At 45.2% G+C, this 14,702-nt stretch overlaps 1 protein-coding gene across 2 annotated transcripts in view; it reads left to right on the top strand.

Moving 5' to 3' along the window:
* The window catches only part of PGM5 (phosphoglucomutase 5), a 123,047-nt gene that overhangs the window by 64,601 nt on the left and 43,744 nt on the right, over positions 1-14,702 (top strand). For both annotated transcript variants that reach the window (XM_064176447.1, XM_064176448.1), the window contains exons 8-9: positions 5,889-6,024; positions 6,948-7,131. In XM_064176447.1, coding sequence (XP_064032517.1) covers positions 5,889-6,024; positions 6,948-7,131 — 320 coding nt within the window. The remainder of the gene's footprint in view (positions 1-5,888; positions 6,025-6,947; positions 7,132-14,702) is intronic.

Genomic DNA, 14,702 nt, shown 5'->3' with positions numbered 1-14,702 from the left:
GCTCCTCAGTTCAAGAATGACAGGGAACTGCTTGAAATAGTCCAGCACAGAGTTACAAAAATGATTGATGGAGTAGAATACCTTCCTTATGAGGAGAGACTGAGAGAGCTGAGGCTCTTTGGCTTCGAGGAGACCAAAGGGTGACCTCATTAACATTTATAAATATGTAAGGGGTGAGTGCCAGGAGGATGGAGCCAGGCTCTTCTCGGTGATGCCCAGTGACAGGACAAGGGCCGGTGAATGGAAGTTGAGGCATAGGATGTTCCATGGAAACATGAGGTATTTTTTTTCACTGTGAGGGGGACACAACACTGGAACAGGCTGCCCAGGGAGGTTGTGGAGTCTCCTTCTCTAGAGATATTCAGAGTCCACCTGAATGCATTCCTGTGTGATCTGGTATAGGTGATCCTGCTCTGGCAGGGCGTTTGGACTAGATGATCTTTTGAGGTCCTTTCCGAGCACTAACATTCTGTGATTCAGTGATTCAGTGAGCCAGCAATGTACCTTTGTGGCCATGAGGGCCAATGTCATCCTGGGGTGTATTAGAAGGGTTGTGGTTAGCTTGAAACAGGTTCTCCGCACCCTCTGTTCTGTCCTGGTGAGGCTGCACACAGCCTCCTTGCACACAGTTCTGAGCTATTCAGTTCAAGGACAGTAAACTGCTTGAAAGAGTCCAGTGTAGAGCCACAAAGATGATTAAGGGAGTGGAACATCTGCCATATGACAAAAGAGGAAGCTGGGTCTCTTTTGCTTGGATGAGACTAAGGGTGACCTCATTCATGTTTATAAATATGTGAATGGCAATGGAGCCAAGATTTAATCCAGTGATAGGACAAAGGGCAATGAGTGGAAGCTGGAGCATGGGAGGTTCCATGTGAACATAAAGAAAACTGTCTTCACTGTGAGGGTGACAGCACTGGAATGGGCTGTCCAGAGAGGTTGTGGAGTCTTCTTCTCTGAAGACATTCAAAACTCACATGGATGTGTTCCTGTATGACTTACTCTAGGTGATCCTGCTCTGCCAAGGGGGGTAGGTCCCTTCTAACCCCTAACATTGTGTGAATCTGTGATTTTAGTTTGCTGAAAGGGTAAAAGGCACTAAGTGGGGCACCATATGTGCATATAGTAACCTAGCTGATGGATATGGCACAGAAATGGAAGAGCAGAATAAACATGCACTGACAAATCTCAGGTTTTTTCTTTCTGTTGGGAATAACAAATTGAAACACTTATTTGGCGCACACTGAATTATTGCCTCTGTGTTAACATTTTAATTGTCACCTTTTGATTCTGGAATACTTGGGGTTTTAATCCAGACTTTGGCCTCTGGGTTGCTTTTGCTTATCTCAGTACTGTGTTCTCCACTTCTTGCTGGTATCTGTTGAGACACACCATTTGGGTTGCTGATAATGTCATCAGAAGCAATAACTTTTTAAGTTAAATAGAATTTTTCTGTGCTAAGGATGAAAGGAGAGGCAAGCAGGTTAAAGACAGAGCAACCTTGGCAAGCTTGATGTCACCAGAGCCTTTCCCAGCCCTCTGGAGATTAGCAGTTCTGCCTAAGACCCAGGACCTCATGTCATTGCCCTGGCTGGGACTGTCAAACCCTGCCCCAGTGATGCTTCAGCAGGACCAATCCCCAGCTCACAGTATCACAGTATCATCAGGGTTGGAAGAGACCTCACAGATCATCAAGTCCAACCCTCTACCACAGAGCTCAAGGCTAGACCATGGCACCAAGTGCCACGTCCAACCTTGCCTTGAAGTGCCCCAGGGACAGCGACTCCACCACCTCCCTGGGCAGCCCATTCCAGTGTCCAATGACTCTCTCAGTGAAGAACTTTCTCCTCACCTCAAGCCAAAATCTCCCCTGGCGCAGCCTGAGGCTGTGTCCTCTCGTTCTGGCGCTGGCCACCTGAGAGAAGAGAGCAACCTCCTCCTGGCCACAACCACCCCTGAGGTAGTTGTAGACAGCAATAAGATCACCCCTGAGCCTCCTCCTCTCCAGGCTAAACAATCCCAGCTCCCTCAGCCTCTCCTCGTAGGGCTGTGCTCAAGGCCTCTCACCAGCCTTGTCGCCCTTCTCTGGACACGCTCAAGCATCTCAACGTCCCTTTTAAACTGGGGGGCCCAGAACTGAACACAGTACTCAAGGTGTGGTCTGACCAGTGCAGAGTCCAGGGGCAGAATGACCTCCCTGCTCCTGCTGACCACACCATTCCTGATGCAGGCCAGGATGCCACTGGCTCTCTTGGCCACCTGGGCACACTGCTGGCTCCTGTTCAGGTGGGTATCAATCAGCACCCCCAGATCCCTCTCTGTCTGGCTGCTCTCCAGCCACTCCGACCCCAGCCTGTATCTCTCCATGGGGTTGTTGTGGCCAAAGTGCAGCACCCTGCACTTGGAGCTATTGAATGCCATCCCATTGGACTCTGCCCATCTGTCCAGGCGGTCAAGGTCTTGCTGCAGAGCCCTTCTGCCCTCCAACCCAGCCACATCTGCCCCCAGCTTGGTGTCATCTGCAAACTTGCTGATGACTGACTCCATGCCCTCATCCAGATCATCTATGAAGATGTTAAAGAGGATGGGGCCCAGCACTGATCCCTGAGGGACACCACTAGTGACTGGCCACCAGCTGGATGTGGCACCATTCACCACCACTCTCTGGGTCCGGCCCTCCAGCCAGTTCCTAACTCAGCACAGAGTGTTGCCATCCAAGCCATGGGCTGACAGATTAGCCAGCAGTTTGCTGTGGGGGACAGTGTCAAAGGCCTTGCTGAAGTCCAGATAGACCACATCCACAGGCCTCCCCACATCCACCAAGCGGGTCACCTGATCATAGGAGATCAGGTTGGAGAGGCAGGATCTGCCCTTCCTAAACCCATGCTGGCTGGACCTGAGCCCTTTGCCATCCCTCAGGTGTGCTCTTATCACCCCCAAGATAACCTGCTCCATCAGTTTCCCTGGCACTGAGGTCAGGCTGACAGGTCTGTAGTTCCCAGGTTCCTCCATCCGACCCTTCTTGTGGATGGGGACCACGTTGGCCATTTTCCAGTCTCCTGGGACCTCTCCGGTGAGCCAGGACTGCTGGCTCACAGCAGTCCCCACAGCCCTGTCCTTCCCAGCCATGGTCCCCCTGAGTTGGGCTTATCTATGTCTCTACCTACCCATGGTCCCACATACTGGCCTATCCTCAGCCCATCCCCTTGCCAGGCAGGCATCTGGTTGATTGGCTAGGGCTGGGTGCTAGGTTGGACTGGATGAGCTTGGTGGTCTCTTCCAACATGGTTGATTCTATGACTCTATGAAGGCACAGATGTGGAAGATGCTGGAGGAAGTAGGTTCTTTCTGAGTCTGAACCTAAGAAGTGCATGAATAGGCACAAATGGGAGGGAGGCAGGTGAGTCGCAGGCAAGGCCTCATCACATCCAGCCAGTAACCTTTGGGAATCTTCACAGACATTGCAGAGTAAGTTTCTTTCTTGCCAAAACTCTGGAGTTATCCCAGTGCCTCATAGCCTGTCCTGCTCCTAGTTGAGGTGATAGGATGATCTCTAGCTGCTGGGCCCTGCCTTGCCAGCCTTAGGGAGCCTCCAGTGCTCCCAGAGCCTAGGGAGTCCCCAGCCCCTGTGGTGGCCTAGTGGCTTTTCCTGCTGCTACTAGAACAGTGGACACAGGTGGGAAGGGGTAGCGCTATTCTAGGACTCTGTTTGATGTCAGTGGCAGAAACTTGCGCCATTTTCTGGGAACGTGTTCTTGGATGCAGCAGTAACAGTGATTGCAGTGGTGCTGTCTGCTTTGCCTGCAACCATGTCCACATTGCTGGAGTTCTCTGGAAGGCATCCCTCTGCTGATCTAGTGTGTTACTGCAGTGAGGGAGTACAAAACGTGGACCTCCTTGTCCAAAGGGCTGTCAGTAGAGGGACATTTTCCTCCCCCTGCTGCTTCTTTACCTGGAGCTATTTGCAAAGCTCATAAATAATCCTGCCTTTTTTACTGCTAATTAGTTGGCACTCTGTGCTTTCACAGCAGCTGGGGCTCAGCTAGGGAACAGAGAGAGCTGGGAGGAGAGGGAGGATTTCGTAGAATGTGTTTCCAACCTAAGACTTTGGAGGACTTTGCTAAGCATCCCCTAAGGTTGCAGGTCGCCCAAGTGATTGCCTCTCTGGTCAGCAGGTAATTCATAGAGAAAATGAAACGTGAGAAACACTACACTTGCTTTGTACACAGGATTTCCAACAACATGCAAACAAACAAAAACCTCACAAAATCACAGCAAACAGGCATCAATCAGATGCAGTATTACTGTGCCAGAGCAATATTTGATATCTCTTGAAGTTTCTGGAGTTTATTGGCTTATGTAGTTATCATCAGTACCTACTGAATGACAAATCTCTTGGATTTTACTTTGAATTAATTGTCATGCATGGTTCTTTGTGATTTGTTTTTGTAATCTGGGTGAGATACATAACTGCCACTGTTCTAACTGCCATGGTTCTAACTTATCAAAAAGATGAGGGCATTTGCTGAAATGACCACAAGTCTTCCTATGAAACAGTCTTTTGCTAGGAAGTGCTGACTTCATGGAAACTTTTTGCTGGTCATAGAATCATAGAATCAACCAGGTTGGAAGAGACCTCTGAGATCATCCAGTCCAACCTAGCACCCAGCCCTAGCCAGTCAACTAGACCATGGCACAAAGTGCCTCATCCAGGCTTTTCTTGAACACCTTCAGGGACAGTGCCTCCACCACCTCCCTGGGCAGCCCATTCCAATAGGAAATCACTCTCTCTGGGAAGAACTTCCTCCTAACATCCAGCCTATACCTACCCTGGCACAACTTGAGACTGTGTCCCCTTGTTCTATTGCTGGTTACGTGGGAGAAGAGGCCACCTCCCACCTGGCTACAATGCCCCTTCAGGTAGTTGTAGACAGCAATAAGATCACCCCTGAGCCTCCTCTTCTCCAGGCTAAACAACCCCAGCTCCCTCAGCCTCTCCTCAGGATTTGTGCTCCAGGCCCCTCGATAGGTTCCAGTTTTAACAGACAGAGCTTTGCTTTGTAGAAATACACATTACATGTCCAGAGCAACCTATCATTGCAAGTTGTCATTTTGGCTTTGAACGTGGGAAGTGCAAGATCAAGTCTGTGCTCTTTTGAATTCAGAACCTGTGCCTCCCATATCTCAGAGTACATGTTAAATCCTGTAGAGTATTCCAAACTTTTTCTTAGGCTTCATTGTTTCACAAATACAGACCTAGGAAGGGCTAAACATCTGAGCATCCAAACGTCTTTAGCACTGAGAACTATGGGGAAATACAGAAAGGGGAAGGAATGCTGTTCTCAGGTTGTTACTTTTTATCCAAAAATATTTTTGTAGTCTCTTGTTTTTCATCCTGAGGTCATGAGCATTCTGGAAATCCTCTTTTTCATGGAATGGGAAGATTCTTTTTTCTGCAGCTTGACATTTGAACATCTGAAAAGATAAGGAGATGCTGTGGAACTTGACTCATGTAACTCAGAACGTTCTGATTCATAGCCAAGGGTTTGCATATCTAGCTTAGTTCTGGGAAACAGTACTAGAGGTGTGAAAACACCCTGTATGTCAGTGAGCAGGAGGCGTCGTTGAAAATGCTGCTACTACTACCATTTCAATTGAAATACTTCTGCATAACTTTATTTAATCTTGTAAGTACAGACTTTGTCATATATGAACAAATCACATTTTAAACATCAGTTCTGATTGTCTGTCTGGCAGATATCAGAATTGATGAGGTTAGTACTGTTGCTTGCTGTTCTGTGACATACAAAGGTAAATGAGACACCTGCCTACCTTGTTTTCTGATGGTCAGTGATACCAAATAATGTGTTTTACATATGTCTCCTCAGGGTCTGATCACCTTCGTGAGAAAGATGGACTGTGGGCTGTGCTAGTTTGGCTCTCGATCCTAGCAGCTCGAAAACAAAGTGTGGAGGAAATTGTCAGGGATCACTGGGCAAAGTTTGGCCGGCACTACTACTGCAGGTAAGGAAAACAAGGAAAAGACACAGGAACTTATGCCATTGGTAGGAAAATTTGGCTACAACCATGCAAGCTGTGCTCAGCTGCATTTTGGTATGTGTTTGCTGTGTCCGCTCTGTTAGCAGGTTTTCCCCTAATAAAAAAAGCTGCAGCAGAAGTTATTTACTTACTGAGGGAGCAGAATGTATTGCCACTTGCAGCAGATGAGTATTTGAATTTTCTGGTGGAAAGATTTTAATTTTTACTTGTGGAATCTCTACGTGTAGCTGCTTACATGGTGTTGGGGGAAAAAGAAAAACAAAGAAAATCACAGCAAGATTTACTCATGGATTTGCTTCTGTATGTACTTCTATGTGACAGTGTTTTAATGAGAACTGGAACTATGCCTACTTTTAATTCAGGAGAAGTCCTCCCATGATTAGAACATTTACTTTTTTTATTTAAGACTCGAAAGAGTGAATTCTGTCTGCCACTTACATCTTATCTTTTACTTTTCTCTCTTTTTTTTTTCTCTCCTAATAGACTTAATCCAAAGACATTCACATGTCTGTGAGGCCTTTAGCTCTGGTTGTTCCTCAGAATTTGTAGCAGAGTTTTCTTTATTTCATTTAGCTGTTGAGCACTGCACTTACTGCGTCCTTAGTTCAAAAAGATTGATGACATTTTATGTGCTACTTTGGAATTTTCTAAATTATGTCTCTTGACTCAGAGTCAAGTGGACAGTGTAGAACATGATGGTCAAATTGCACAGGAGTTGCACGCTTGCACTGGTTCATTGAATTTGCAATCAGCACTTCAGTGATCCAATTGCCAGTTGTGTGTGTTTATCTGCTTTCACAGAACTCTTTTCTCAGCTGTTCACAGAACTCTTTCCTCCGCTGTAAGGAACTTAATTCTTGGGTTTACTTTCTTTATGTTTGTGCAAGGTTTGACTATGAAGCACTGGAACCCAGAACAGCATATTTCATAATGAGAGACCTAGAAGCTTTGATCACTGACAAGTCATTCAGCCATCAGCAGTTTGCTGTGGGCAACAATATCTACAGTGTGGAAAGAACAGACAGCTTTGAGTACATAGATCCTGTGGATGGCACTGTGACCAAAAGACAGGTATGGCTCTGGTAATGAAGTACCAAAGTTTTGCAGCTGTCATATTTTCTCCAACAGCATTGTTCTCACAGTCAGCTAGCAAGCCTCTCTGTTTATTTATAGGATGGTGTTTTCTTTGTTCTGATAGATACCACATTTCCTACTTAAGATTAGCTCGTTCTGGATAAGATAGTTCACCTCAAGTTTAGCTTGCACTTACTGTGGATAGCCAGAGACAGTAGTGTCACAGAGAATGTAGGAGAAGATGGAGCCCCTGTTGACAGTGGTGAGAGAGCACCCTTTCCTGGACAATGCGAGGTTCTGTATTGCTTCTGGACTCTGCCCACAATCAGATTTCTGAGGTATCAAGAAGTGCAGTTCAAACTGAGCCTTCAGAACTCTGGATTTATGATGTGTTCAGAACTAGCCACGTGCTTTTGCCATGTGCAAATGTATGTTCAAACATACTGAATGTGAACTATGACTCATATTAAAGTGTGCTCTGTTTTTATGCTGTATATTTCTGTTGTCCTGCTTTCTCTGGTTTGTAAATTAACTTGACCTGACCAGACCCTAGCAGATGCTGTTATAAGTGATTGAAACTCTCATGCAGGTCTGCTCAGAGCCTTTATAGTTTCCATTCATCATTGTGTCCAGAAAACAGAAGCCGTGCACCTGCCACTGAACTACTGTCTTTGTGCATGTTACTGCAGAAACAGGATATGAGAATAAATCAGCATGTCCAGGTCTACTGGAAAATTACAGGCATGGCAGAGTTGTGGCCATGTCACTTCTGTAAAAGAGCACAACCCCACTTTATGAGTTTTCAGTGCACTTTTCCTTCCTTTAGTTTTTTGTCCAAAACTCATGTTCTGCACTGAAGTATAATTGCTAATCATATTACCACATAATACAAACAGAGAAACATGACTTGGCCTGTTTTCAGATGGACTCTGAAAATGAGTCCATAAAACCAGAAAGCATGTCTTTTCAGAGGGAGACAAGGTCACATTTCTGGCTCCATGCATCTGCAGCCTCTCTGAGATTCACCAAGAACAATAAACTGAGAGAGGATATTGACATGCAAATGAAACAACAATCTACTGTTGCCACCTTTCTCAGGTAGCTTGCATGTCATGCAGATGCCTCTTTTTAATCGTTAAGAGCTTCATGCAGATTTTCGAGCTGTGTTTTCAGAAACCTGTTCAATGTTTTTTTCCCCCAGGAGGTAGAGGATAGAGATTTGTATTCGTTGTATCAGCACTGTCTCATGAATGGGAAGCTGACTGCATAATAATCAGTGATAATAATAATCAGTGTTACTAAAGAGCTCTTCCAGAAAGCAAACACAGCAATGATGAAATAGGCAGCAAACAATATGCCCAGACTTTGACTCCTAGTTCATTCTGATTATCCAAACCCATGAATATTATTTATCACACTGCAGTATTAAGGTGTAAAATGTAATGAAACATTCTAACATTGCTGAATACAGTTTTGATTTTTGAAGTCCTATTATGCTAGCCTTAGTAGTGCTGTTCTTGAGGATTCTACAAGCCAGAGAGAGAACCAGTTGCATTTTTGTGTGAAGCTGGAATTAAAAGGATGAGAAGCACAAGTTACCTGTCATAATTGTTAGCTTTGAGCTTTAGAATCACAGAATCACAGAATGTTGGAAAGGACCTCCAGAGGTCATTGAGTCAAACCTGTTGTGGAGGCAGGGAATTAATGTGGCCAAGTCAGGAATATACAGAAAAATAGAGTTGTTTTATTTTCCAAAAACCTGCCCCCAAAACTATATACAGAAATTAATTTACAGTATCACAGTATCACCAAGGTTGGGAGAGACCTCACAGATCATCAAGTCCAACCCTTTACCACAGAGCTCAAGGCTAGACCATGGCACCAAGTGCCACATCCAATCCTGCCTTGAACAGCCCCAGGGACGGCGACTCCACCACCTCCCCGGGCAGCCCATTCCAGTGTCCAATGACTCTCTCAGTGAAGAACTTTCTCCTCACCTCCAGCCTAAATTTCCCCTGTCACAGCTTGAGGCTGTGTCCTCTCCTTCTGGTGCTGGCCACCTGAGAGAAGAGAGCAACCTCCTTCTGGCCACAACCACCCCTCAGGTAGTTGAAGACAGCAATAAGATCACCCCTGAGCCTCCTCTTCTCCAGGCTAACCAATCCCAGCTCCCTCAGCCTCTCCTCATAGGGCTGTGCTCAAGGCCTCTCACCAGCCTCATCGCCTTTCTCTGGACACGCTCAAGCATCTCAATGTCCCTCCTAAACTGGGGGCCCAGAACTGAACACAGTACTCAAGGTGTGGTCTAACCAGTGCAGAGTCCAGGGGCAGAATGACCTCCCTGCTCCTGCTGACCACACCATTCCTGATGCAGGCCAGGATGCCACTGGCACTCTTGGCCACCTGGGCACACTGCTGGCTCATGTTCTAATTAACTGGTTCACTTAGATTGAGAAGATCTTACAGGAATACCATAGGTAAATGTGACTATTTTGGAAGACAGAAGTTGGAAAAGGCTAAGCTACTAAACATAGCATTCCCCACTATTAATCAGGCTGAGCCAAAAGTTTACTCGCAGGTGAGCCAGGCTGGCTGAGAGAAAGGGCAGTCCAGACGCTTTTCTCCTCGCTCTCTTTCAGAAGACCTCTGGGACTTGTTAAGGCCTATCAAGCTGCATAAAGGCAGTGCTTATGGTGGGAAGCCGTTCAAAGCAGGGACAGTCCTGTCCCTAAGGAGCTTGTCCTTCGCAGCGCCAGGGGACTCCTTCTGCAGGAACTATCCAAGCAGGGGGGGAGAACTCTTAGGTGGGAACCCCAAGGCAGTGTTGTGGAGGCAGGGAATTAATGTGTCCGAGTCAGGAATTTTATACAAAAATAGAGTTATTTTATTTTCCCAAAACCCGCCCCCAAAACTATATACAGAAATTAATTTAGTTTTAATTACCAGATGCAGTTCCTTGAGAAGATCTACAGGATGCCATCGATAATCTGACTATTTTGGAAGTCAGAAGTTGGAAAAGGCTTTAGCTATTAATGAATAGCGTTTCTCACTTAATAATAAAGCTGAGCCAAAATAACTCACGGTCAGGCTGACTTGGTCCCATGGCCTTTCCCTCTCGCTCTCTTTCAGCAGCTGCAGGAGGGTCGTTAAGAGGTACTCAGGTCTGCACAAAGGACCTTAATGGCTGTAGCAGTCCTTTGGAGCTCTTTCTGTATCCAGGCCAGGCGAGGTGGGGGAGAACTCTCCGGCAGGCACGGATGCTCAGGCAGGAACGAACTCCAAGGTTGGAACCCCAAAGGTGGGAAGTCCCCAATATTTATACCCTCCCCAGACAAAGAGCAGAGTTACCACTTCCTTAGGCATGAAGGACACAGCCAATCCCAGCCTGATTCCAGCGCAGGCACTGCATGGGCACCCCTCATGCTGTAAGGGCCCTTTGCTCCCCCACTCCGTGCCTGCAGGGCAGGGTGGGGAACAGGTTTTTCATACCTTTCTTCTCCAAACCACAGAGGGAGGGGAATTTTGGGGTATACAGGACTCCAGGACAAAACCCTACTGTGTGATGGGTTAGGAACTTTCCCCCTCCACTATTGGAATTTACCTGACCAGCTCAGATGGCTTGGAAGTAAGGTGAAGCTATATTTATGGCAAAGCAAAATTTACAAGCATATATACACAATATATTTACAAGCATTTACAATTATATACAAATTAGAAATAATACAAAAATTCAAACTCCCTCTCAGACAAAGAAACTGCTCAGAAGGAACTCAAAGTCCCTCTCTATCTCTCTTCCATCCCAGACAGAAACCAAAACAACCAGCAGACTTACTTGGTGAGCCAAGGTTAATGGAGGATATTAGAGCAGAGCAAAGGAGAAGCTAAAAGAGGCAGTGTCCCAGAACAAAGTGGGACAAATTGTTTACATTTTGTTTTTCAGAAAACCAATGAATGATACAGGCTTCATCATTATTTTCTTTTTACAACCAATGACCTACTTTCTCTCATTAAAATATTTCAGTTAGCCTCAAACCAGCACACCTTGCTAAAGCAAGATCACCGAGGGTAGTTCACACAGGAGTGCATCCAGATGGGTTTTGAAAGTCTCCAGAGAAGGACACCCCCACTACCTCTCTGGGCAGCCTGTTCCAGTGCTCTGCCACCCTCACTGTAAAGAAGTTTCTCCTCATGTTGATGTGAAACCTTCTCTGTTCAAGTTTGCAGCCATTGCTCCTTGTCTTATTTGCTGCTCACCACCAAAAAGAGACTGGCCCGCTCCCCTTGACACCCACCCCTCAGGTATTTATAGAAATTGATGAGATCTCTCAGTCTTCTCTTCTCCAACTAAACAGTCCCAGGTCTCTCAGTCTCTCTTCATAGGGGAGATCCTCAAGTCCCCAAATCATCCTCCTATCTCTCTGATCTCACCAGGGCAGAGTAGAGGGGGAATGTTCTTACATTAGGAGATGCATGAAGGAAAACTGTGGAGCTTTGTTTTCATGGTTCCCCATTAAATTTGAGATGAGAAGGGCTCTGGATGCAATTGTGGGGTTGGTTTTTTTTTTGCATTTTAGTTTGAACAAGAGTCAGAAAGAAGGCAATGGGAAAGCTGGAAAGCAGGTATTTCAGGTAATTCTACAGAGATAAGGTGAAATTTCCTCTCTATTCAGAATAATATTTTAGTTGTGTATCAGCAAGAAGGTGTTTCCTGTGAGAGCAGTGAGTGTGGCCTGCTCAGCCTGGGGGATACTCCAAGGTTTGTAGAAGAGCAAATAAAAGTTGTGCTAGTTGCAGTATTTTTAAGTACATACATGGGCATTTTACATGCTCATAGTTTATGTATATGTCTCTATTCTAATATACTGCTCTTACTGGTGTTATTTTTGACTGGTGTCACTTGTGCCACTATATTTTAATCCTGCTTTTCAAAATCCTTCTGTATTTTGCTTTTTTTCTGATTAGTCTTAATCATCCTAACTGATCATGCTAATTTATTGTTACTCTTTCAATCATGAAATTGGTAACTCAGAAACATCCCCAGACCACTAAAAAGCATGGCAGGTACTGCAGTATGTAGAACATTTAAATTTCTGACTGCTGCATAGTTCATACATCAGCAGGCTATTTAACTGGATTGTAATGTAAAATAAATCCCTGTGAAGTTCCATTTCCATATCAGCTTCAAAGCCGTTAGGTTAGCCATGGTACCTAATTTTGTTTCAGAGTTTCTACAAGGCTCATAAATATCCATGAGCAGATCCAAATATCTGCAGATGATGTAGGTGAGGTACTGACCATTTTCTTCATTCCCCCCAAGAAAAAAAAATTAACTATTCTCATAAGAAAATGTTATTCTTGTTAGTGACAAATAGTGTGTCTTGTTTTGTTAAAACTGGAAATTGTTCTGTCCTGTGGGCTTTTCAGTAAATTACTTGCTTTGATTTATCAGTTCTGCATTTAAAATTTTGTGTTTTGTGGAGCTGACACCTTGTATAGATACATAGCAAACACATAATTTTAAATTAACAGAGCTTATGCCAGATGAAAAAATACCTGTCATGACAAACGGTATGTAAGAGTCCTTGCAGTTTCACCTTGCTTGCTTTGGCCTTAGAATCATAGAATCAGCCAGGTTGGAAGAGACCTCCAAGATCATCCAGTCCAACCTAGCACCCAGCCCTAACCAGTCAACTTGACCATGGAACTAAGTGCCTCATCCAGTCTTCTCCTGAACACCTCCAGGGACAGCGACTCCACCACCTCCCTGGGCAGCCCATTCCAATGCCAATCACTCTCTCTGTCAAGAACTTCCTCCTAACATCCAGCCTATACTTCCCCCAGCACAACTTGAGACTGTATCCCCAGACAAGATGCTTGCAGAGTTAAAAGTTATTCTCCAGGCAATACTTTTTCACATTTATTTGGAAATGGAGTTTTTGGTTCAGTTTCTTTGCTTTAACAAATATTTGTAACTCACAGCTTTGAAGTATTATTTCAAGAAAACAGTGAGGAATAAAACAGTGTAATAGCTATCATTAGTATATGTGGTCTTTCTGAGTTAAAAGCTTTGCTAGTGCTTAAGTCACTACTTTCAAAGGAGAGTCAAAAGCCAGATTTTTTGTTTCTGGTCTCTGGGAAAAATGAGTTATATTAATTCTCCAGGTGCAAATGTCATGACTTTAAAAGTTGACTTTGACAGTCCAGCTCTAAAGGCCATTGTTTCCTTGGTACATGATTTCTCTCTGGCAGTTGGGATTATTGTTTTTAAGGATTGCAGGCACTGTGTCTCTTTAATTCCCTTTTAGAGAGTGTTTTGAGCTGTGTGGCAGGAGTCCTAGTCTTACAGGCAATTAGTAGCTGTCATCATGGGTGCATAAAAGTCAGCACTGTCAGTCATGTGTCTCTGAAAAAGGCAAAACTAAAAAAACAATCAGCTCATAAATAGTGCAGTGAACCATCTGGTTGTGTGTCTGTGTGCATTGCATAAACACCCCAAGTGTCACTAACTGTAACATCAAACTAGCTAAAGACGCTGTAGTTTGGTGAAGCGTTTTTAAGTCATAAAGTTATGGAAAGAGTTATGGGGAGTATATATAAGTCCTTTTTTATTCTGAAGACCATAATATAATGTGTTGAGACTTCATGTGTGCTGCATCAAATAACAATGTGTTATTATTGCAGGCTGAGTTAGGGATCAGTTACACAAATTAAACATTAACAAGTCCAGGGGCCTGGTGAGATGCACCCAAGGGTGCTGAGAGAACTGCCTGATGTTATTGCTCTGCCATTCTCCATCATCTTTGCCAAACGGCGGCAGACAGGAGAGGTGCCTGAGGACTGGAGGAGAGCCAATGTCACTCCAGTCTTCAAAAGGGCAAGAAAGAGGTTCCAGGGAACTATAGACCAGTCAGCCTCATCTCCATCCCTGGAAAAGTGATGGAGCAGCTCCTGCTGGAGGGTATCTCAAGGCACTTGGAAGAGAACAAGGTTATCAGGAGCAGTGAGAATGGATTTACCAAGGGGAAATCATGCTTAATTAACCTGATACCATTTTATGATGCTATAACTGAATGGTAGATTCAGGGAAACCAGTGGATGTAGTCTGCCTTGACCTTAGCAAGGCCTTTGACACTGTCTCCCATGACATTTTAGTGAGCAAGCTGAGGAAGTGTGGGATGGAAGAGCAGACAGTGAGGTGGGTTAGGAACTGGTTGCAAGATAGAGTTCAGAGGGTGGTGATCAATGGTACCAGGTCCAGCTGGTGAGCTGTAACCAGTGGAGTCCCCCAGGGATCAGTGCTGGGGCCAGTCCTGTTTAACATCTTCATCAGTGACATTGATGAGGGCACAGAGTGTCTGCTCAGCAAGTTTGCTGCTGACACCAAGCTGGGAGGCTTGGATGATACAGCTCAATGCTGTGCGGCCATCCAGAGAGGCCTGGACAGACTGGAGAGCTGGGCACAGAGGAACCAGATGAGGTTCAACAAGGACAAGTGCAGAGTCCTGCATCTGGGGAGGAATAATAAACTGCACCAGTACAGGCTGGGAGGTGATCTGCTGGAAAGCAGT

The sequence above is a fragment of the Pogoniulus pusillus genome, chromosome Z, assembly GCF_015220805.1.
Source record: "Pogoniulus pusillus isolate bPogPus1 chromosome Z, bPogPus1.pri, whole genome shotgun sequence".
Classification (NCBI taxonomy): Eukaryota; Metazoa; Chordata; class Aves; order Piciformes; family Lybiidae; genus Pogoniulus; species Pogoniulus pusillus.
Note: the sequence above shows the minus strand (reverse complement) of the source record. Positions and strands in the feature narration are given on the sequence as shown.